Source organism: Balaenoptera physalus, assembly GCF_965194825.1.
Source record: "Balaenoptera physalus genome assembly, chromosome: 4".
NCBI lineage: Eukaryota > Metazoa > Chordata > Mammalia > Artiodactyla > Balaenopteridae > Balaenoptera > Balaenoptera physalus.
The window spans coordinates 10914314-10936637 of record NC_138891.1 but is presented as its reverse complement, the minus strand read 5'-3'; the positions used below and the strand labels follow the sequence as shown (position 1 = coordinate 10936637).

Here is a 22324-nt window from a genome sequence, read left to right as displayed (position 1 = left end):
CAGAGATTCCACAGAAATACTCATTCAACTGCCCAGTGGTTTAGAGGCAAGGATATTCAGCACAGCCTCAGATTTGAAACAGGCTTTCACTCCATTCAGTGAAACGTTATACAGTCATTACAAAGAATAAGGTAGTCTCTGCAACAAATGGTGCTGGGAAATTGGTCTTCCATATGCAAAACAAACAAAAATGAACCATAACCCTTACATTGCCCCCTACATAAAAATTAGCTCAAAGTAGATCATAGACCTAAATGTAAAAGCTAAAATCATTAAACTTTTAGAAGAAAACAGGAGAAAATCTTAGTGGCCTTGGATTAGGCAAATATTTCTCTTTTTAAAAAAATTCTATATATTTAAGGTGTAACAACATGATTTTTTTGATGTACATATACATTGTGAAATGCTTACTACAGTCAAGCTAATTAACATATTCATTACCTCACATGGTTATTTTTTTTCTAGTGAGAGCACTTAAGAAGTACTCTCTTAGAAAATTTCAAGTATACAGTATTATTAACTATAGTCAACATGCTATGCATTAGAACTCTAGAACTTATTCATCCTACATAACTAAAACTTTGTTCCCTTTGATCAATATCTTCCCATTCCCTCCCTCACCCCTAGTGACCATCCCTGCTTCTGTGAAAAAAGATTTCTTAAATAGGACACAAAAAGCACAAACAATAAAAGAAAAAAATTTTTCATGGACTTATCAAAATTTTTCTGCTCTTCAAAAGACAATGTTAATTGAAAAGACAAGCCAAAAACTAGAAGAGAACACTTGCAAAACACATATATGATGACTGACTTGTATTCAAAGTATATAAAGAACTTTTACAACTCAATAATGAAACGACCCAATTAAAATAAATGGGCAAAAGGTGTGAATGGATACTTTACCAAAGAAGATACATGCATGGCAAACAAGCACATGAAAATATACTCAACATCATTAGCCATTAGGAAAATGTAAATGAAAACCATAGTGAAATATCCCTACATACTACTAGAAGGGCTAAAATTAAAAAGACTGACAATTCCAAGAGTCCCTGAGGATGTGGAGCAACTGGAACTCTCCTAGTTGCTAGTGGGAATGCAAAATGGCAAAACCATTTTGGAAAACAGTTTGGCAGTTTCTTATAAAGTTAAATATATACTTACTACACTACCCAACAATTCTACTCTTTGGTATTTGTTTAAAAGAAATAAAACATATTTCCACCCAAAGACTAGTATGTATGTGCATGTTCATAACCACTTTATTTGTAATAACCAAAAACTAGAAACAACCCAAGTGGCCATTAACGGGTGACTAGATAAACAAACTGTGTACAAAGCAACCGTAGTCAGTAACATGTGATGAACTGCCGAAACGAGGGACATGGCTGAATCTCAGACGCATCATGAAAAGTGGAAGGAGCCAACACAAAATGCTAATCCTGCTTAATTCCATGTACACAGCCTTCTGGGAAAGAGAAAACTCTAGGGATGGAGAAGAGATCAGTGGCTGCCAGGAGTTAGGGGTGTGAGGAGGAAGTTGACTGCAAAGGGAACTTTTGGTGGTGACAGCAGTGTTCTCTATCTTGATTGGAGTGGTTGTCTCCTATGTCAAAACACAGCAAACCGTACTCTTAAAAACAGTGAGTTTTACTTTATGTAAATTTTCCCTCAACATGGGACTTCCCTGGCGGTCCAGTGGTTGAGACTCCGCACTTCCACTGCAGGGGACATGGGTTCGATCCCTGGTCGGGGAACTAAGATCCCACAAGCCACATTGCACAGCCAAAAAAAAAAATTTCCCTCTATAAATGTGACTTTAAAAAATAAGAAAAAGATAGTTCCCATTTATGCTCTGACATGGAAGCTTGTCCATGTTGAGTGAAACTGGAAAGTTGCAGTGAACCTGACCAAAAAAGCAAATCTATTTATCAATTATTTATATGTGCAAAGAGAAAGGCAAAGAGAAAGACTAGAACAATGTACACTACACACTTGGGGATGAAAGCATGTGGGCTAAGGGGAAAAAGAGGGAAACTTTCCTTTTCAGTCTTATACAAATAACACCTTCTTAGCCTTCTATACCTTTTAAACCTTATACAAATCATATTTGTATTAGTGGAAATTTTTACAGTGAGCATTACTTACTTTGCAATTTAAAAATAAAAGGATTTTTTTCCCGAAATCAAATTCTTGGCTATCTTAGGAGTACAGAAGAAAGAAGAAAGGGAAAAGGTGTCTTTCCTGCATGTCCGAGGTCCAACAAGTCCCTGCCGACGTGCTGAGCGGGGCAGACAGACCATTATTGTTTGGTCCTGGCAGAGAACAGAGCTGTGAGCCTGGTCTTTCTGGCCCAACATGAAGGATGATTCAGTCACACCAAGGCCCCCGGCCACCCCCTCCGGCAGCTGCGTCAGCAGCAGGCAGACAAGACAGGGCAGCTGGGAAGCCCGGGAGAGCCCTTCCTCACAGCCCTGTCCCGCAGCAAAGGCTAAAGTCGGAGCCAGAACTGATGGAGCCTCGCAGCGCAACGGAAAGCTCGGCTGAGAAAGCTGCTGGTAAGTCTAAGGCGCCTAGCCAGTCTCCCCCAGGCCGTGAGCCTGCTGGTCCTCTCCAGGGCAGGAGGTGGTTGTCCTCACTTTCAGGGAAGAGATTTGCACTGGGCGGGCCTTGAGCCACTGCACCTGGAGTGCAGTCACAGCAGTGACAATAACCTTACAACACAGCCTTCCCCCAAGCTGAGCTGGAGGTGCACCAATTCTAACTCCGTTTTTAAAAAGCAGACGAGTTTAAATAAATTGAGAAATGCGGCCTATTGTATGTCCCTCTTGGCAATGTATACTATATACTAGCATACCAAAGCCCCTGGGAAGTCCTGCAGAAAAGAAACCCATTTACTTTGCTTTTTCCCCTAAAAGGACCTTGACCCCCAAATCTATTTTTATTTAATTCCTATTATTTAATCCCCCCTTTTACTTCTGTTTTATACAATAAACATGTCATTAGTGTGCTAAATAAATAATTGTGATGTAGGGCTTTACTTTTTTTTTTAAGTGACTATATAAATGTTTCTGTAATAAATTTATTTATTATTATTTTTGGCTGCATTGGGTCTTCGTTGCTGCGCACGGGCTTTCTCTGGTTGCGGTGAGCGGGGCTACTCTTTGTTGTGGTGCGTGGGCTTCTCATTGCGGTGATTTCTCTTGTTGCAGAGCACGGGCTCTAGACGTGTGGCCTTCAGTAGTTGTGGCACGTGGGCTCAGTAGTTGTGGCTCACAGGCTCTAGAGCGCAGGCTCAGTAGTTGTGGCACATGGGCTTAGTTGCTCCGTGGCATGTGGGATCTTCCCGGACCAGGGCTCAAACCCATGACCCCTGCACTGACAGGCGGATTCTAAACCACTGCGCCACCAGGGAAGTCCCAGGGCTTTACTTTTTATAAAATCTAGTTTAACAGTTTTTTTTTTTTTCATTTGATGGTCACGAGCAAGGCAGCAGGACTAAAGTTAATAATTCCGGTTTTACAGATGAGAAAATTGAGGCTTATGTGAGGCTCCAGGGGCAGCAGCAGAGATTCAGGCCACTGTCCGGCAGGCGGAGCGATCACTGGCAAGACTGGACCTGAACCCCTCACGCTGACACCCGAGCCAGATGCCACTGCTGCTCCAAGGCCTCAGGCCAGACTTGCTCCCCAAGGGAATATCATCAGTCAACCTCATCTCTGCCAGACTCAGAAATGCTGTGGGTCCAAGAATCATTCAGCTATGAAGAGGGGAAACCACATTCTTGGTAGGGAAATGGGAAGGTCACAGCTTTAAGACAGGAAGTCAGAGAGGGCTCGAGATGCCAGAGGAGACCCCAAAATCGTCTGTGACAACCAAGGATGGATGGCGCTTGAACTGAAGCCCACAGGCAGGGAAAACGTCCTGAATCCTGAGCAAAGCCAGTTTCCTGATGTCACGTATTTCAAGAATCACAGAAATAAAAGAGCTCAGAAGAATTGTTAAGCCACCAAAGGCTTACATGTAACAAAATACATACCTACACAACAGACCTCAGCCCCACTCTCGCAGGTGGGGTGGTGGGTCTGCCTGAGGTTTCCCAGAGGGTGAGCCCTAGAAAACATAGCTGACATTCATTTCATCATCTTCTATCCAGACCAAACGCATGTTCCTAGTTTACTGTCTGTACTGGCCATGATATCTTTATTGAGAGAACATTATCACTCCCAACCCCATCACCTCCTCGACCTCACCTCACGCCCCTCCCCATCACCATTACCATCCCACCTTGGATCTCAAGAGATTGGATGGGGTGGGGAGGAAGGGCCGCACCATAATTTGACCTGGCCCAAGGTAAAGGCAAAGCATTGATCTCAAAGCTTGGATCTAGTCTCTGTGCAGCTGAAGGTGGAGATCGAGGGCGTGGGGCTGTGCTGTTTGCCAAGGCCCTGGAACAGGGTGGCTCGCTCCTAACACACTGCCAGGCCAGGGCTGCCCAGGACTCCACATGGTGGGAGAGGAGCAGGGCCCCAGCTCTGTATAATTACGCACACGCCCACGCCTGTTGTGGGAAGGGGCATCTTGGCCAGTGCAAGCAATACCAGCAGCTGCTGAGGGACGTTTTAGAACCACAGACTTTAGGAAAAAATAACCTGAGAGACAGAGGAGAACACACACAGGCATGGCAGCCCCTCGCCGCTTTGGGGTTTGCGTTCAGTGAGGCCCTGTGGTTCCTGCAACCAGGAGGTTCCCCATCCTGCAGGCTGTGTGGGACCAAACTGTGTGCAAATCGGGGCCTCAGCATGTGCAGTATTTAATCCCCTCCTTAAAGTCTTAAAGTGCTTTAAAAATGCTCAGCCACAGGGAAAGGGCTATCTGCAAGGCCAAAATATATACCTATACAATCTGGGTTAAGAGAGCAGTGATTTTTTTTTTTTTTTTAAGCACTAGAGAGATTAAAAAAAAAATGTTCCATGCAGTTACCATGGATTATGTGATAACCTGTTTCCTTATATACAGTTACCGAATGTTTTGCAAACACACGTGTGTCCTTAGGAGGTGGATGGACATGGCTAAACTGGAGAAGATGGAAATGGAAAAAAAAATGATTCAGGAAGGTAAGAGAGAGGTCAGAGGATTCATTCATTCAACAAATAATTACTGAGTTCCTGCTGTGTCCCATGCAAAGATCTAAGAGTCAGGGATTTAGCGTGAACTGAATATACAAAATTCCTTGCCCTCAGGAAATTGCACTGTAGTGAAGGTGTCAAGACAAACAAGAAGCGTAGTCCAGGCGTTCAGTGTGATGCAGAATGGAGAGAGAACTAATCAGGGAGGGCCTCCCTGAGGAGGTGACATCTTGGCAGAGACCTGAGGGGACGTGATGTGTCTCAGGCGCAGAAAGGAGGCCTCTGTGGCTGGAGTAGAATAAGTAGGGGTGGGTGAGGGAGAAAGGGTGGGAGAAGCCACAGGGGCCAGGTCATGTAGAGTCTGGGCTTTGTTTTAAGGTGGAAGCCAGTGGAGGGTTTTGAACAGAGGAGGGACAAGCTCTGACTCTTGTTTTAACGGGATCACCCTGGCATATAAATGGCAAGAAAGGGACTTAGAAATGGATGTGGGAGGATGCAGGAGGCCCATTAGGAGGGTCCTGAAGGTGGAGATGAGGGAGACAGTGAATAATGACCAGATTGGGTGTATTTCTAGGGTGGAGTGTGGCCGATTGTGTTTTCCCAAGGCGGCTGCACCAATATGCACCCTTCCTACACTTCCTCCTTACAGTGTGATGTTGCCACACCTCTGCTGAGCCCGGACCCCTAGCCTCTCCTCAGCCCTCTGGACCTCTCTATCTTTTTCACATCACACCGGCCCCAGTCAAAGGCCTCCTCCTCCCCACCCCCCAGGTCTTTATAAAGTTACTAGAACCGATGAAGGGCAGATTTCTCACAGATGCTGGGCTGGTGTAGGACAAAGTAGAGACTGGGCAGGATAGAAAAGCCTTTCCTTGGAATCTGCAGAAGTGCTGAGGTGACTTGGAGTGACCAGGACTGTGGAACCGGGGTCAGAGGTGATCTGGGGAGGGCCCACCGCCGTCTAGATTACAGGAATTTGGCAGGAGGCGTGCCAGAGCCGATGAGGAAGGTAAGAGGTGAGATTTGACTGTAGTTCTCAGGGAGGGATTCATGGAAGACTCTGAGGCCTTTCTGATCTTAAGGGATAAAAACACTGATGCCAATCACCGGTCATCAAACACCTATTATACTTGCACGCCTATTATTTCTTGAAAGCCTCACAGCAACTCTGGGAGGTAGCTGTCACTCCCTCCATGTTACAGATGCAGAAACAGAGGCCAATGAAGGCAGCTTAGGTGACCTGCCCAGGGCCACAGAGCTAGAACACCAGTACCCCGAAGCCTGCATTCTATATACCACCAGCCCCGGTTCAGACACCACAGGGAATGGGGAGGCACCTGAGGGGACCTGCCCGGGCACAGGGTGGGCGTGGTCATGGCCCTTCGGGGGCCAGTGGCAGGGCCTCATGGCCAGAGAGTCCTCAGAGGAAAGAGAACAAGCTAAGATGCTGGATGCAGATCTTGGTGGCCTGGAACACAGGAGGTCGCTTCCCAATGTGAACGGCTGGGCAATGGGGGAAGATTCTACATGTGTGCAGGGCGTTCCAGCTCCTGCTCCTGTGAGCTGCCAGCAGGGAAGGTTGGCCTCATGTTTCCCTCCTATTTCCACCTATTCCAGAATCCCTGCTCTCCCCTCCACTGGGAAAGCCCCCCTCCCTTCATGTCCAAGTCCTCCCAGTTCTCCCAAGTTTAAATGTCCCCTCCTCCGTGAAAACTCTGCCAGGAGGGATGCATGTGCTCCTGGGAACGTCCCCAGTGGTTCCCTCATCTTCATTCTTGCACGTAGAGGGCAGTGTGCATGGTGGCAACAGCACTACGGTTTCAAGTCAAACGGTAGCTGGTTGGAATCCCGGCTTGGCCGCTCACCAGCTGAGGAAACTTCTCAGAGCTCAGTGGGGATAACACCCCTGATGGGGCTCTGAGGAAGGGTCAGGGATGCACCCTGAGGTTCCCTGCACTAGGAACAGCCAACCTCGGGACTCACCTCTCACCACTCAGGACCTGACTAGGGGACTGCATTCAAGTCTCAGCACCCAAGTGAGAACTGGGGACACTTTAGTAATTGTGGTAACAACCAAGACAGATTCTGGCAAAGGCTGAGCTGGGGAATGTGGGTCAGACCTGGAAGCCACAGAGGGTTGCTTCTTCCTCCCCAGGGAATTGAGACGACCAGCCCTCCTTTGGGCTTCTGCTCCCCTCCCCTCCAGAGACAAGAATGAGGAGGGTGGGGGGACAAGGCCAGACCTGGGTGAGCAGCCCCTAGGAATTCTCAGGAGGCCACAGAGCTGATCTTTAAGGCAGAGTGAGCCCACCCATGAGCAACACGGCCCTGTGAGGATCCTGGGTTCTGACCCATCAGACCGATAACTCCTTTTTTTTGGAGGGCATGGGCACATGGCCTTAGAAGGGGTGGCCCAGGGTGTAAGTGTGGGGAGAGGGGTCTCCTCCTCCACACTATGGATTCAATATACCACTTCTCTCTTTTTATTTTTTTGGCCACGCCATGCAACATGCAGGATCTTAGTTCCCAGACCAGGGATCGAACACTTGCTCCCTGCATTGGGAGCGTGGACTCTTAACCACTGGGCCGCCAGGGAAGTCCCTCAATGTACCACTTCTAAAATGCCTTATACAATGCCTTGCCACGTGGTAGGAGACATTTAAACTATTCAAAAAGAAGAATACTTATGTTCGTGTGTATGTATATGTGCTAATATAAATGGAGCTCTACTCTGTGCTTTCAACCTTGCAATATAGTTATTTTGACATATGTCTTATTTCTCTGAGTAGATTATTAATTCCTTGAACACAAGGCCCATGACTGGTCCTTCTCTTTATCCACCCAAGTGTCAAATCTGATACACAGTAGACGTTCAATAAACGTTAAATGAATTAATGAATTCATGTTATATGCAAAATAGTAAACTACATTGCAAGATATCCAAAATCCCTAAGAGTAATTCAGCCTGGGTCAAGATTCCCCTTGCAAAGTCTCAGAACAGACTTGTCTCTTGCCAAGAGAAATGCAAATTTGCAGCTGCAGAGGCCTTAGCTGTAAATGAAATGACATGTGTAAGGCACTTTCACACAGTCTGGCCTATAAATGTTAGGTTCCAGAGCCCCCTGTGTAAGTTGAGGGTTGGGTGAGTGCATTCTCCCCCTGCCTCCCCCAGGCTCTCTCCACCATGTGCCAGACACCTCCCACATCAGGCCTGCACCTAGCCTGGAACAAAACAACTAGCTCTTCCCAGCTCTGGCTTCCATGCCTCAATGCCATGTCAACAACTCCTGAAAAATAGTCTTCAGAGGAGAAGATGCTGACATATCCTCAATTACAGTCTGTGATATCCACATGCTGTCTGGAAAATGCATTAGTCCAGTATATTCATTTGCTAGGGCGGCCATAACCAAAAGACCATAGATTAGGTGGTTTAAACAACAAATGTATTTGCTCACAGTTCTGGAGTCTAGAAGTCCAAGATCAAGGTGTCTGCAGGTTTGGTTTCCTCTGAGGACTCTCTCCTTGGCTTGTAGATGGCCACCTTCCAGCTGCATCCTCACATGGCCTTTCCTCTGTGCATGGACATCCCTGTTGTCTATGTTTCCAAATTTCCTCTTCTTATAAGGATAGCAGTCAGATTGAATTAGGGCCCAGCCACAAGGCCCTATCTCCAAATACAGTCACAGTTTGAAGTACTGGGGGTTAGAGCTTCAGGATATAAATTTGGGAGTGGATACAATTCAGAAGAACTGGATTCAAGTCCATTTCCTGGTTGTGTGATCATAGGCAAGTTGCTAAGCCTCTCTGAGCTTTTGCTTCCTCATCTGCAAACTGGGCTCCTGGGTTTTGTGAGAATGAAAGGAATTACCACGTGGCAAGTGCCTGGCACACAGTGGGTGCTTAAGGAATGCTGGTTTCCCTCTCAGCCTATATGTGGGAATGTTTAGACTCTTGTATATACAAGACATGTTGCTTATGGATCTGGTGGGGCCAGAGGAGAGGACTGCTCATGGCTTCTTTTAGTCCTGTACTACCCCATGAAGAAAGAAGGCTGCTATAGAGCAGATGCATTAGGACGTTTTTCCGACCACTGTGATGGTGCAGGGCACAGGAAACAGATCAGGTGTCAAGCATATAAGAGAGCATCAGTAACTCTCTTTAGGTGTGGGCACCTAACACCCCTTGGCATTTGAACTGGATGAGAGGTTGAAGTTTTGGTATGGATTGAGCTGGACTTTCTAAAGCCTGAAAATGAGAGTTGGTTTATACCTGAACCTGACAGCAAAAGCTACGATTCCTGTTTGAACTATTGCCTGGGATCTGTGAAAGGGGGATGTGATACAGCTTGTTTAAGAACCTAAAGCTTTCTGGGACTTCCTTGGTGGTCCAGTGGTTAAGACTCTGCACTCCCAATGCAGGGGGCCTGGGTTCAATCCCTGGTGAGGGAACTAGATCCCGCATGCCACAACTAAGATTGCATATGCCGCAGCTAAGACCTGGCACAGCCAAATACATAAACAAATATTAAAAAAAAAAAAAAAAGGAACTTAAAGCTTTCAATAAACTGGTTAGGGGTTTCCCTGGTGGTGCAATGGTTAAGACTCCACACTCCCAATGCAGGGGGTCCAGGTTCAATCCCTGGTCAGGGAACTAGATCCCATATGCATGCCGCAACCAAGAGTTCACATGCCACAACTAAGGAGTCTGCATGTTACAACTAAGGAGCTGGCGAGCTGCAACTAAGGAGCCCATGAGCCTCAACTAAGGAGCCTGCCTGCTGCAACCTAGACCTGGTGCAACCAAATAAATAAATATTTAAAAAAATTTTTTTTAAAATGGGTTATTAGTACTTGTTATTTCTTGTATCTTTGTTGTCTTATGTCCCTTAATACCCCTCAAAGTACCAAAGATTCAGATCTTTCAACTTCTCCCGCAATACAAGGGTCAATTTAAAGCATTCTCTTAATTGAGTTTTCCCCTTTGAATAAAACCTTATATCTCACTTGATTTTACCAACTTTCCACAGAAAACCTCTTACAAAGCACTTTTTAAAAAGCGTGTTAAAATAAAGACCATATATGACAAGCCGACAGTTAACATCATACTAAATGGTGAAAAGCTGAAAGTTTTCCCTCTACTATCAGGAACAAGAAAAGAGTGCCCACTCTCATCATTTCTATTCTGTATACCACTAGAAGTCCTAGCCGGAGCAATTAGGCAAGAAAAAGTAATAGAAGGCATCTAAGTTGGAAAAGAAGAAATAAAATTGTCTCTGTTTGCAGATTACATGATATTACATAGAGAACACCTTAAAGACTCCACAAACAAGCTATTGAAACTAATAAACACGTTCAGTAAAGTTGCAGGATATAAAATCAACATAGAAAAATCAGTTGTCTTTTTATAATTAACAATGAAATATCTGAAAAAGAAATCAAGAAAACAATTCCATTTTCAATTGCATAAAATAAAATAAAATACTTAGGAATAAATTTAACCAAGGAAATGAGAGATCTGTACACTGAAAACTATAAAACACTGATGAAAGAAATTGAAGAAGACACATATAAATGGAAATATATCCTGTGTTCATTGATTGGAAGAATTAATATTGTTAAAATTTCCATGCTACCCAAGGCCATCTAAAGATTCAGTGCAATCCCTATCAAGATTCCAATGGCAGTTTTAAGAGAAGTAGAATAAACAATCCTAAAATTTATATGGAACAACAAAAGACCCCAATAACCAAAGCCATCTTGAACAGGAAGAACAAAGCTGGAGGTATTACATTACCTGATTTCAAAATATATTACAAAGCTATATTAATCAAAATAGTATGATACTAGCATAAAAACAGACATGTAGACAAATAAAAGAGAATAGAGAGCCCAGAAATAAAATCCACACATTTATGGTCAATTGATTTCAAAAAAGTGCAACAACATACAATGGAGAAAGGACAGTCTCTTCCATAAAGGGTGTTGGGAAAACTGGATAGCCACAAGCAGAAGAATAAAATTGGATCCTTATCTCACACCATATACAAAAATCAACTCAAATGGATTAAAATCTAAAACATATGATCTGAAACTATAAAAATACTGGAAGAAAACATAGGGGAAAGGCTTCTTGACATTGGTGTGTGCAATCCTTTTTTAGATAAGACCGCAAAAAGCATAGGCAATGAAAAAAAGATAGTCAAATGAGGTTGTATTAAACTAAAAAGCTTCTGTATAGCAGAGGAAACAAGAAACAGTGAAGGAACAACCTATGGGATGGGGAAAATATCTGCCAACCATACATCTGATAAGGGATTAATATCCAAAATATATAGGGAACTCAAGCAACTCAAGCAAGAATACAAATAACCTGATTTTAAAAAGGGCAAGAACCTGAGTAGATATTTTTCCAAAGACATCCAAATGGTCAACAGGTATATGAAAAAGTGTTCAACGTCACTAATCATCAGGGAAATGCAAATCAAACCACAACGAGATATCACACCACACCTGTCAGAAAGGCTATTATCAAAATAACAAAAGATGAAGTGTTGACGAGAAAAGAGAACCCCTGTGCTCTGTTGGTGCAAATGTAAATTCGTACCGCCATTATGGAAAACAAAAACATTCAGATCACAGCAATAGATGAACCTGGAGGACATTACGCTAAATGAAATAAAAGAAGCCAGGCACAGAAAGACAAATACTACAGGACCTCACTTATAAATGGAATCTAAAAAAGTCAAATTCATAGAAGCAAGGAGTAGAATGGTGGTTGCCAGTGGGTGTGGGTGGGGTATTTGGGGAGATGTTGGTCAAAGGGAACAAAGCTGCCGAATTACACAGGATGAATAAGTTCCGAAGACCTAATGTACAGCATGGTGACTAATATTAACAACACTATATTGTATACTATTTGAAATTTGCTAGGGGAGTAGATCTTAAGTGTTCTCACACCACCACCCCCCCCAGATGGTAACTATGTGAGGAGTTGGATATGTTAGTTAGTTTGACTGTGGTAACCATTTCACAATGTATACATATCTCAAAACATCATATTGTAAACCTTAAATATATATCATTTTTGTTTGTCAATTATGCCTCAGTAAAGCTGCAGGAGGTGGCGGGGGGGGGGGGGACTTCCCTGGTGGTGCAGTGGTTAAGAATCCGCCTGCCAATGCAGGGGACAGGGGTTCAAGCCCTGGTCCAGGAAGATCTCACATGTCGCAGAGCAACTAAGCCTGTGCACCACAACTACTGATCCTGTACTCTAGAGCCTGTGAGCCACAACTACTGAGCCCACGTGCCACAACTACCGAAGCCCACGCGCCTAGAGACCGTGCTCCGTAACAAGAGAAGCCACTGCAATGAGAAGCCCGTGCACCGCAACAAAAAGTAGCCCCCGCTCGCCGCAACTAGAGAAAGCCCGTGCGCAGCAGCAAAGACCCAACACAGCCATTAATTAATTAATTAATTAAATGAAAACGAAAGGAAAAAAAAAAAAAAGGCTGGGGGGAAAGCATGTTAAAGGTGCCACCAACACAACTGCAGCCTGTGTCTTTGTAATACGGGTTTCTCCAGGCTTGGAGGTATGACCTGCTCATAATAATAGTTCAGCCCTTCCGTGGGGAGTTCAGGTCCTCAATGCCCTCCCAGGTTCTCCCTATAGGAAGTACTCCTGTTCAAGTCTATATTCAGATAGCCCTAAGCTGTTAATCCTGATGCCTCCTCACACGGAGCTGGAGACGTGTTCCTGCTCACCACTGCTCTTCCAGCTCTGAGTACAGGCATTTCTGGTGCCGTAGTGCCAGACAACAGGGAGAGGTCCCCTGTCGTGCTCACTCGTGTATCTATTCCCACCGCTCCTCCCTCTGCCCCTGCAGGGGTGGGCTGTAGTCTAAAGAGGGGGAAACACACAGAGATTACAGTGATTTAAGGTCCTCCTCTTCTGAGGGCTCGAGTGCAAGTGTGGGTGATGGGAGGGGTAAAGGGCAGAAGCCAGGGCCATCTGAGTCACACTGTGGGACAGGGCAGGGGGTTGCAGGGGGCCTAGTCTCTGCAGTCATCTGAAGGCCTGGCTGGGGCTGGAGGCTGTTCAGAGACCTCAGTTCCTGGCCACACAGACTTTTTCACAAGGCTTTGTGAGTGTCTTCATGACACATCAGCAGGCTTCCCCAAGAACGAGCGATCCAAGGTGAGAAAAAGGAAAAGGCCACAGCCTTTTGTGACCTAGTCCTGGAAGTGTCACACTGTCACTGGAACCAAGTCACTGAGTCCAGGCCACAGTCAAAGGAAGGAGAGTTAAGCTCCACCTCTTGAAGGCAGAGCACCATAAAAACTGTGGCCATTCCCCCACTATCTGCTCTTCTTGAGTCGAGCCTGTGCTTTCCAACCTGCTCTTTCCTTCTCAGAAGGCTTCTTGGTTCCTTATGCATCCTCGCCAGCTCTCCGCCCTGAACCTGCAGGGGGCACACAGCTGGTCCTTCTCTTGAGCTTAGCACTCTTTCTCCAACTATGTGACATTGTCGCCCAGAACCAATTCACACCCGACACCGTCTTCCCCCTCCTGACACCCTGTGCTTTGGAAATGAGGCACACCTGAAGAGCAGAAAAATGGGCCAAGTTTTCTCTCTTAGATGCCTGGAACTAAAAACTTATGAATCTGGGGTAAACAGGTCTAACTTGAGCGTGCATCAGATCACCCAGAGGACTTGTTAAAACACAGAATTCTGAGTTTCCAAGACTCACAGGTCTTGGAAGTTGGGTGGGGATTTGTAGTTCTTATGTTCCCAGGTGCTGCTGCTGGTTTATGGACCACACTTTGAGAACCACTGGTCTGAGGGTTAAGTTAGCAAAATAAGTGTATCTTCAGTGACTGAATTATTAGGGTATACTTACTCAGATGACTGTTTTCTGCAGGGAAATTTGGATAAACTTACAACTTCCTTGGAAAATTCTACTTTGTGGCAGTCTTCTTCTGGTCTCTTATCTTCGCCCTATGTTCCTCCCCTCCCTTTAAACATCACATCCAGCTTAAAAGCACACATAACTGTATTTTAAGATTTCTGTTTGTATATTTCAATTCATCGGAGCACAGATTCTCAGAATTGAGGCACTCTGGAAGAGGCCTGTGGTTTGCAAATTCAAAAACATATTTTGAATTGAGGTCAATTTAAAATATATATCATTACTTCTTTTTGGCCTTTCTTACACGCTCCAAATTTCTTTTACAATCCCCCCACCCTCCCCCGCCTTATATATCAGTTTCAATCGTCTTTATAAAAGTGAACAGCTCTTGAATTAGGAAATTCACAAATTCAAGGCAACTGATAAGTGGTAGCATCTGATATTCAAATGACCTTCTAAAGTAATTTTCCATTTTTATTCCTGCCCTATTTCAGTCAGTCCGGGAGATTCCTGGAAAGAACATGTGCTAAACGCATTTCCATTTCCATTAGTAGGTGGCTCCATAAACAGCCAATTTGTTTTATTTTTCTGTGGATCATTCTCAACCCTATTTGCCCAAGTTGAGTCACACTGTCAAAGAAAGCTGAAATGTTTTATATTCAAAGAGCTTATATTCAAAGAGCTCAAACTTGTTTGTCCTGGTGTGCAATTATAAACACATTTAGAGAAAAAGGAAAAGAAAGCCATACCAATATATACTATTTTTCTGTCAGTGACCTCTCTCTCTCCAGTCTATTTTTTTTTAAAATGGAGTCCAGCTTTTAAAAAATAATGAATGTAAAGCGTTTATTACATAATGACTTAGAGGCAGGATCACTATATATTAAAAGACCTACTGGGAGGCAATTTTCCAAGTTAAGACCCCAAAGCCAAGGTCTTTGAGGACCCCTTCCTCCCCCGTGTCTGCAGGTCTCATGAACGCCATGTCCTGTTCTGGTGAGTTCCTTTAGACAGGAATTTGAGGAGCAGCCTCAGCTGCACACACTCAAACACGCTGCCACGTGGATTATCGCTGAGGATCTGGATTTATCCTCAGGTGCCTGTCGCTCAGGGCCCTGGACCCTTCTACATCCCTACAGCAGCCCTCCTCATGCTCACCTGCATCCTCTTTGTTCTCAATCTCACGGAGTCCAACTTCAGCCCAAAGTTGGTCTGGCGGCCCCATTAGCGGGTCCAGGGCTCGAGCTGTGTCTCGTGTCTTTTCTCAGATGAGGAATCCAGAGGCTCATGTTTTCCACACGCAGAGTTAGCAAAGTGAGTGGTACTGTGTGATCTATTTCTTTCTCACTTTATCACAACTGTTCTCCACACTTTGCCATTATTGTTCTTTAGGAATCCTGAGGTTTTTTCCCCCCTAAAAGCCCAGTATTTTGCAAGATAATCAAAATGGAAAAATCGAAACGTTCTCATTTAAATTCACAGGCCCATTAGTTCTCTTTCAAATCTTTTTTCTTTTAAAATTGTCCCTTCAAGATAAAATCATACAATATGCGACCTTGGAAAACTCCCTTGATTTCCCTGAGCCTGTTTCCTTATCTGTAATATGGGACTTACAGATAATCTGTAATATGGGAATAATAATAATTCCTCCTTTCAAAAGATTGCTGTGAAGATGAAATAAATTATATGTATGAAAGTTCTTAAGAGTTATGTAAACTTGATTATCATTACCTCAAATTCAGATCAAAACAATACTGATAATCAATATTAATGCTGCCTGGGAATTCCCTGGCGGTCCAGTGGTTAGGACTCCGAGCTTCCACTGCAGGGGACCCAGGTTCGATCCCTGGCGGGGAACTAAGATCCCACAAGCTTCAGGGTGCAGCCAAAAAAAAAAAAAAGAAAATAATTAAAAAGAAAAAAAACCCCTATTAATAGCTGCCTAAAACAGAACAGCCCTCACTGTTGCAGATTTCCTAGAAAAGTTATACTAAATACTTAGATTTAATCCATTTTCTCTTGCGCATTTTTCTCTTGTTTTCCCAAAGTCCCCCATTCCTTGAGTCAGTGGCATTCGCTACCTCAGAGGATGGGTAAGGCTACCAGGTCTGGGGAATCCCCAGCACAAGGGGCCTGAACCCCCAGAGTGTGGACCCCCACCGAGAAGCCACATCCAGCATGGCACCTGGTAGTAGCATCACAAGGTCTGAGGGAGAAGCCCAGGCAGCTGGGCCTGAGGGAGGCCTGCAGAGACCTGGGCATCCCAGCACAGTGTGGGGAATGCGGCCAGAAACTCCCCATGGCCCCGGAGGGAAGCCGAAGGGACTGAGCAGATAGCAAACTGGAAGAGCTCTGGCTGTTTGTAGAGAGTGGATGCTCTCTGCAGATTAGCAGGGCCTGAGGCTGAAACCCAAGGCAGATGAAGCCCAATGATGGAACGCCATGAGAAGAGAGGACAGTGGTGGCAGCTGGCCTCCGAAGATGGCCCCCAATGAACCACACCTCCTGACAGTCTCGTCCCTGTGCCGTCCCCTCCCACACTGAGTCTGGGTTGGCCTGTTACTCCCTGTAACCGACAGAGTGCAGCAGAAGTAATGCTGTAACAGCTCCAGGCCTAAGTCTTAAGAAAGCCTGGCAGCTTTTACTTTAGTCTTTGTGGAAGTCAGCCACCGTGTGAGAAGCCCAGGTCCCCTGCTGGAGACAGCAGCCCGTGGAGAGGCCCTAGAGGGGAAGACACCACCAGTGGAGAGAGACCATGTGGAGGAGTGCCAAGGCACCAGGGTTGTCCTCCTGACAGCTTACGACTGTCAGGAACAAACTGGCCTGACAAAGCCAGGTGTATTGAGCCACTGCAGAGACAGACCACACCCCAGAGGAACCATGGGGCATCTCACCAAACAAAAGTAAAGCAGAGTTAGCATAAGGTTTGGGGGAAGGGTGGGGTTTAGCGGAATACAAATGAAGCTGAGATTTTGTTTGCTTTTAATTGAAAAACCAGTTTACTAAATTGAGGTCATCAAAGAAACTCAGTGTAAAGTGGCATTAAGAGCCAACAATTTTCCATGCCAACCGCTTGTCTATCATTTTTAAAACTGAGATGCCATATTTCACAGGCCATAAATTCACATACCATAAAATTCACCATTTTAGAGTATACAATTCGGTGATTATGGTATTGAATCAAAGTTTTGATAGGCTCAAAGCAAAGCAGGCTCCGTGTAAAGGATTCCACATCTGCTCAGGACTGTGAGATGGACGCCAGGGTCGTGTTTCCTCAGACACTATAGGGTTATGATAGACGGAAAATGCCGTGTCCAGAAACTGCACCTGAGGAGGTGCATCTGAGGTTTGCCCAGAAACAAACCAAGGCTGCTTCTCTGTGTCCAAGTGACTTAGCTCCTCTGGGCAAAATCGGGGCATGTCATTCTTACTGATGAAAGTTTCTGATAGTCTATGATTTTAGAAAACAAGGTTACTCAGGAATAACAAAGATGGTTGTTAGGCCTTTCCCCTTGCAGTGAGTCCCTGGATGGAATATATCTTGTCAATTTTGCATATCATTCAATCCATGTCTCATACTCCAGCCGAATGAAAGGCTGAGCAGATTTTTACATTCTTAGCCAGAGCTAATTTTTACTTTCTCAGAAAAAGAAGGCAACCCAGACCTTCCAGCTCAGCGGGGCCTCTGGGACCCAGGTGCAGCTGCCGTCAGAACGCAGCTGCTCGAGATCTCAGGTGAGGTGAGAAGAATCGGCTGAGCCCCATCAACCCACCAAACTGTGAGAGAGCGAATGTCTTGTGTTTACCCACTACATTTGGGGATGGTCTGTGATACATTAATAGATTACTGAACAACCGTGCCTGAAGCAGACCTCTCCTCTGGTGGGAGACCTAGATCACTCTCAGGGAAGAAGGAGCCAGGGGAGAGGCGTGAACCTCAATTAGAGGAAGCACTTAGTCAAAGGAGACTTGAGTGTTACCCTCTGGTGATAGAAGTTAGAGCACAGTTACCTCTGGGGGATGTAGGGTTGGGTGGAAAGGGCAAGAGGGAGCCCTCTGGATTGCCAGGGTGAAGTGTTAAATATCTCAATCTGGGCAGGGCTTACATGGACGCACACCTACGTAACAATTCACTGAGCTGTACACGTAAGACAGCAAGCGGAACTGGAGCTCAGGAGCTAATTTCTATTAGAGTAACAAAGAAAAGTTAACCAATTCTGTGAAATGTATACCTGCCACAAACAGGCTGTATAAGTGAACACAAGGAATTATGACAGATGCATGAAGTAAATAAATATTTATGCAGGATAAAGGTAGTAATTATGAGTCTAAACACTGATTGACCAAGATGCCAAAGAGGAACATGATTGAGAGCAGGGAATTTAAGAAGAATATAAAATTACAAAATTGCTGGAATATTCACTCACACAATTCCTATTTTATGAATTAAATTAGAAGTAGGCTGTACCCTCTTCAAGATCACTGTCACTGGAATTAGAGATGGAAGGAAGCTTTGAAATTGTCTTTTACTGGTTCTCAAACTGGTCTGCACACTGGCATCACCAGAGGAGCTTTAAAAGACACTGATGCCTGGGTCCCACCCTAGAGATTCTGATGTAATTGGGCTGGGGTGTGGCCTGAGAACCAGGATCTTTAAAAGCTCCCCAGGTAAAGTAAAAAAATGATCCCTTTTAAAATCGCATCAAAAAATATATAAATAAATAAAGGAAGTGAAAGACTTATATGCTAGGAACTATAAAACATTGATAAAGGAAATTGAAGATTATTCAAGGAAATGGAAAGATATCCCATGCTCTTGGATTGGAAGAATTAGCATTGTTAAAATGGCCACACTATGCAAAGCAATCTACAGATTTAATGCAATCCCTATCAAATTACCCATAACATTTTTCACAGAACTAGAACAAATAATCCTAAAATTTATATGGAACCATAAAAGGCCTAGAATTGCCAAAGCAATCCTGAGGAAAAAGAACAAAGCTGGAGGCATAACCCTCCCAGACTTCAGACAATACTACAAAGCTACAGTAATCAAAACAGTGTGGTATTGGCACAAAAACAGACACATAGATCAATGGTACAGAATCAAGAGCCCAGAAAGAGACCCACACACCTACAGTCAATTAATCTTTGACAAAGGAGGCAGGAATATACAATGGAGAAAAGACAGTCTCTTCAGCAAGTGGTGTTAAGAAAGCTGGACAGCCTCATGTAAATCAGTGAAGTTAGAACACACCCTCACACCATACACAAAAAATACACTCAAAATGGCTTAAAGACTTAAACATAAGACATGACATCATAAAACTCCTAGAAGAGAACATAGGCAAAATGTTCTCTGACAGAAGTCGTACAAATGTTTTCTTAGGTCAGTCTCCCAAGGCAATAGAAATAAAAGCAAAAATAAACAAATGGAACCTAATCAAACTTTATAAGCTTTGGCACAGCAAAGGAAACCATAAACAAAATGAAAAGACAACCTACGGACTGGGAGAAAGTATTTGCAAATGATGTGACTGACAAGGGCTGAATTTCCAAAATACACAAACAGCTCATACAGCTTAATTATCAGAAAACCAAACAACCCAATCAAAAAATAAGCAGAAGACCTAAACAGACATTTCTCCAATGAAGACATAAAGATGGCCAACAGGCACATGAAAAGATGCTCAACATCGTTAATAACTATAGAAATACAAGTCAAAACAACAAGATATCACCTCACACCGGTCAGAATGGCCATCATTAAAAAGTCTACAAATAATACATGCTAGAGAAGGTGTGGAGAAAAGAGAACCCTCCTACACTGTTGGTGGGAACTGTAAATTGGTGCAGCCACTATGGAGAACAGTATGCAGGTTCCCCAAAAAACTAAAACTAGTGTTGCCATATGATCCAGCAATCCTACTCCTGGGCATATATCTGGAGAAAACTCTAATTCCAAAAGATACATGCACCCCTATGTTCATAGCAGCACTATTTACAATAGCCAAGACATGGAAGCAACCTAAACGTCCATCGACGGATGAACAGATAAAGAAGATGTATACACACACACACACACACACACACACACACACAATGGAATACTATTCAGCCATAAAAAAGAATGAATAATGCCATCTGCAGTAACATGGATGGACCTAGAGATTATCATACTAAGTGAAGTAAGTCAGAAAGAGAAAGACAAATATCAGATGATATCACTTATATGTGGAATCTAAAATATGATACAAATGAATTTATTTACAAAACAGAAACAGACTCACAGACATAGAAAACAAACTTATGGTTACCAAAAGGGAAGGTGGGGGAGGAATAAATTAGGAGTTTGGGATTAGCAGATACAAACTACTATATATAAAGTAGATGAACCAAGGTCCTACTGTATAGCACAGGGAACTATATTCAATATCCTGTAATAAACCATAATGGAAAAGAATATGAAAAAGAATATATATGTCCATAGCTGAATCACTTTGCTGTACACCAGAAAGTAACACAACATTGTAATTACTTCAATTTTTAAAAACTTAAAAAAAATAAAATAGAAGCTCCCCAGGTGATGGCAGTGCACTCACCACTAGGGTTGAGAACTTAGGGGTCAATTTCAACCACTTTTCACAAACGAGTACAGGGAGGTCCAGTGCAGACAAATGGCTGTGAAATATGCATTAATTGGCTGTAGCCAATTTTCTCTGATGTGCCCTAACAGGAGAGAGCTGTGGCATGGATAATGCCAAAGAGCGAATAATCTAAAAATAATTTGTTTGGCTTGGGAAAGCAGCACGTGACTTCCCGGCCGCAGACTGGCCTGGCTAATTCAGTTTGGCTCAAATGAATGCGCCTTTTCCTGATTTTACACTGACATCCCAGGCCTGTGCTGAGCTGTGGAAGGAAGGTGGCCAAATTAAAAGCTGGCTGTGGCCAGTTTCCCAATGGGAACAGACAAGCTGTCAAAGGCACACAGTCACTACAGGGACATGGGGACTTCTCTTACCACAGTGGGACAAAGCTAGCTCTGTGACTCCATGAGGATTGGGGGCCAGAGGCAGAAGAGGGTGTGAAGGGCGAGGGGCTAATGGTGATCAAAGCACTCTTTTGTGCAATGTTTCCTGCTAAGCATTTCTGTAAACACACATGCTCCAGGCAACTCTGAGTTAGGTGTTCTATTTCCTCCCCCCATTACAGAGATGAGGGAACTGAGGCTCAGAGTGGTATAACCACCAAAGCAGAGCAGGGTGGAAATTCAGGCTTACTGTCCTCTGCCCAAGAGGAGTGTCCCCCGCCCAAAGCTGAAAAATGAGCTGTTCATGGACCTGGGTCAGATCCTTAGATTTTAAGTCTTGGTGAATGAACTTTGGCCCCCTTATTTCTCAGCTCTAACAGTCTTACGGCAGCAGTAGAGAGACCTCCAGAAGTGCCCTGCGGCAGCGGAACTGACAGAGAGCCCCAGTGGAGCCTCCCTGAAACCTGTCTCTGGCATCTGTGCTGAGCCTGCATCTCCCAGGCACCACGCGGCTCCCCTCCCATGTCTGCGTCCAGAAGGAAGTGAGGGGGCCATTCCCGGGAGACATGGACCTCGGATAGAAGCCTTGCCAAAGCTTCCTTGCACCACGCGGCTCCCCTCCCATGTCTGCGTCCAGAAGGAAGTGAGGGGCCATTCCCGGGAGACATGGACCTCGGATAGAAGCCTTGCCAAAGCTTCCTTGCACCACGCGGCTCCCCTCCCATGTCTGCGTCCAGAAGGAAGTGAGGGGGCCATTCCCGGGAGACATGGACCTCGGATAGAAGCCTTGCCAAAGCTTCCTTGCACCACGCGGCTCCCCTCCCATGTCTGCGTCCAGAAGGAAGTGAGGGGCCATTCCCGGGAGACATGGACCTCGGATAGAAGCCTTGCCAAAGCTTCCTTGCACCACGCGGCTCCCCTCCCATGTCTGCGTCCAGAAGGAAGTGAGGGGGCCATTCCCGGGAGACATGGACCTCGGATAGAAGCCTTGCCAAAGCTTCCTTGCACCACGCGGCTCCCCTCCCATGTCTGCGTCCAGAAGGAAGTGAGGGGGCCATTCCCGGGAGACATGGACCTCGGATAGAAGCCTCGCCAAAGCTTCCTTGCACCACGCGGCTCCCCTCCCATGTCTGCGTCCAGAAGGAAGTGAGGGGCCATTCCCGGGAGACATGGACCTCGGATAGAAGCCTTGCCAAAGCTTCCTTGCACCACGCGGCTCCCCTCCCATGTCTGCGTCCAGAAGGAAGTGAGGGGGCCAT

At 44.9% G+C, this 22324-nt stretch overlaps 1 protein-coding gene and 1 long non-coding RNA gene across 4 annotated transcripts in view; both read left to right on the top strand.

Moving 5' to 3' along the window:
- The window catches only part of LOC309659527, a 381336-nt gene that overhangs the window by 55399 nt on the left and 303613 nt on the right, over positions 1 to 22324 (top strand). The window lies entirely within an intron of this gene.
- On the top strand, positions 1879 to 21547 carry LOC309659504 (uncharacterized protein). 3 transcript variants are annotated; one of them, XM_082459361.1, is made up of 3 exons: positions 1879 to 2558; positions 17681 to 17770; positions 21437 to 21547. In XM_082459361.1, the coding sequence occupies exons 1-3, from the start codon at positions 2366 to 2368 to the stop codon at positions 21460 to 21462; spliced, it is 309 nt and encodes a 102-aa protein (XP_082315487.1). In that variant the 5' UTR covers positions 1879 to 2365; the 3' UTR covers positions 21463 to 21547. The 3 variants fall into 3 exon arrangements, 1 of the variants encoding a protein (XP_082315487.1); XR_014262842.1 differs by lacking the exons at positions 17681 to 17770; positions 21437 to 21547 and adding exons at positions 3526 to 3787; positions 5020 to 5103 and having other exon boundaries at positions 2451 to 2558; XR_014262841.1 differs by lacking the exons at positions 17681 to 17770; positions 21437 to 21547 and adding an exon at positions 3526 to 5108.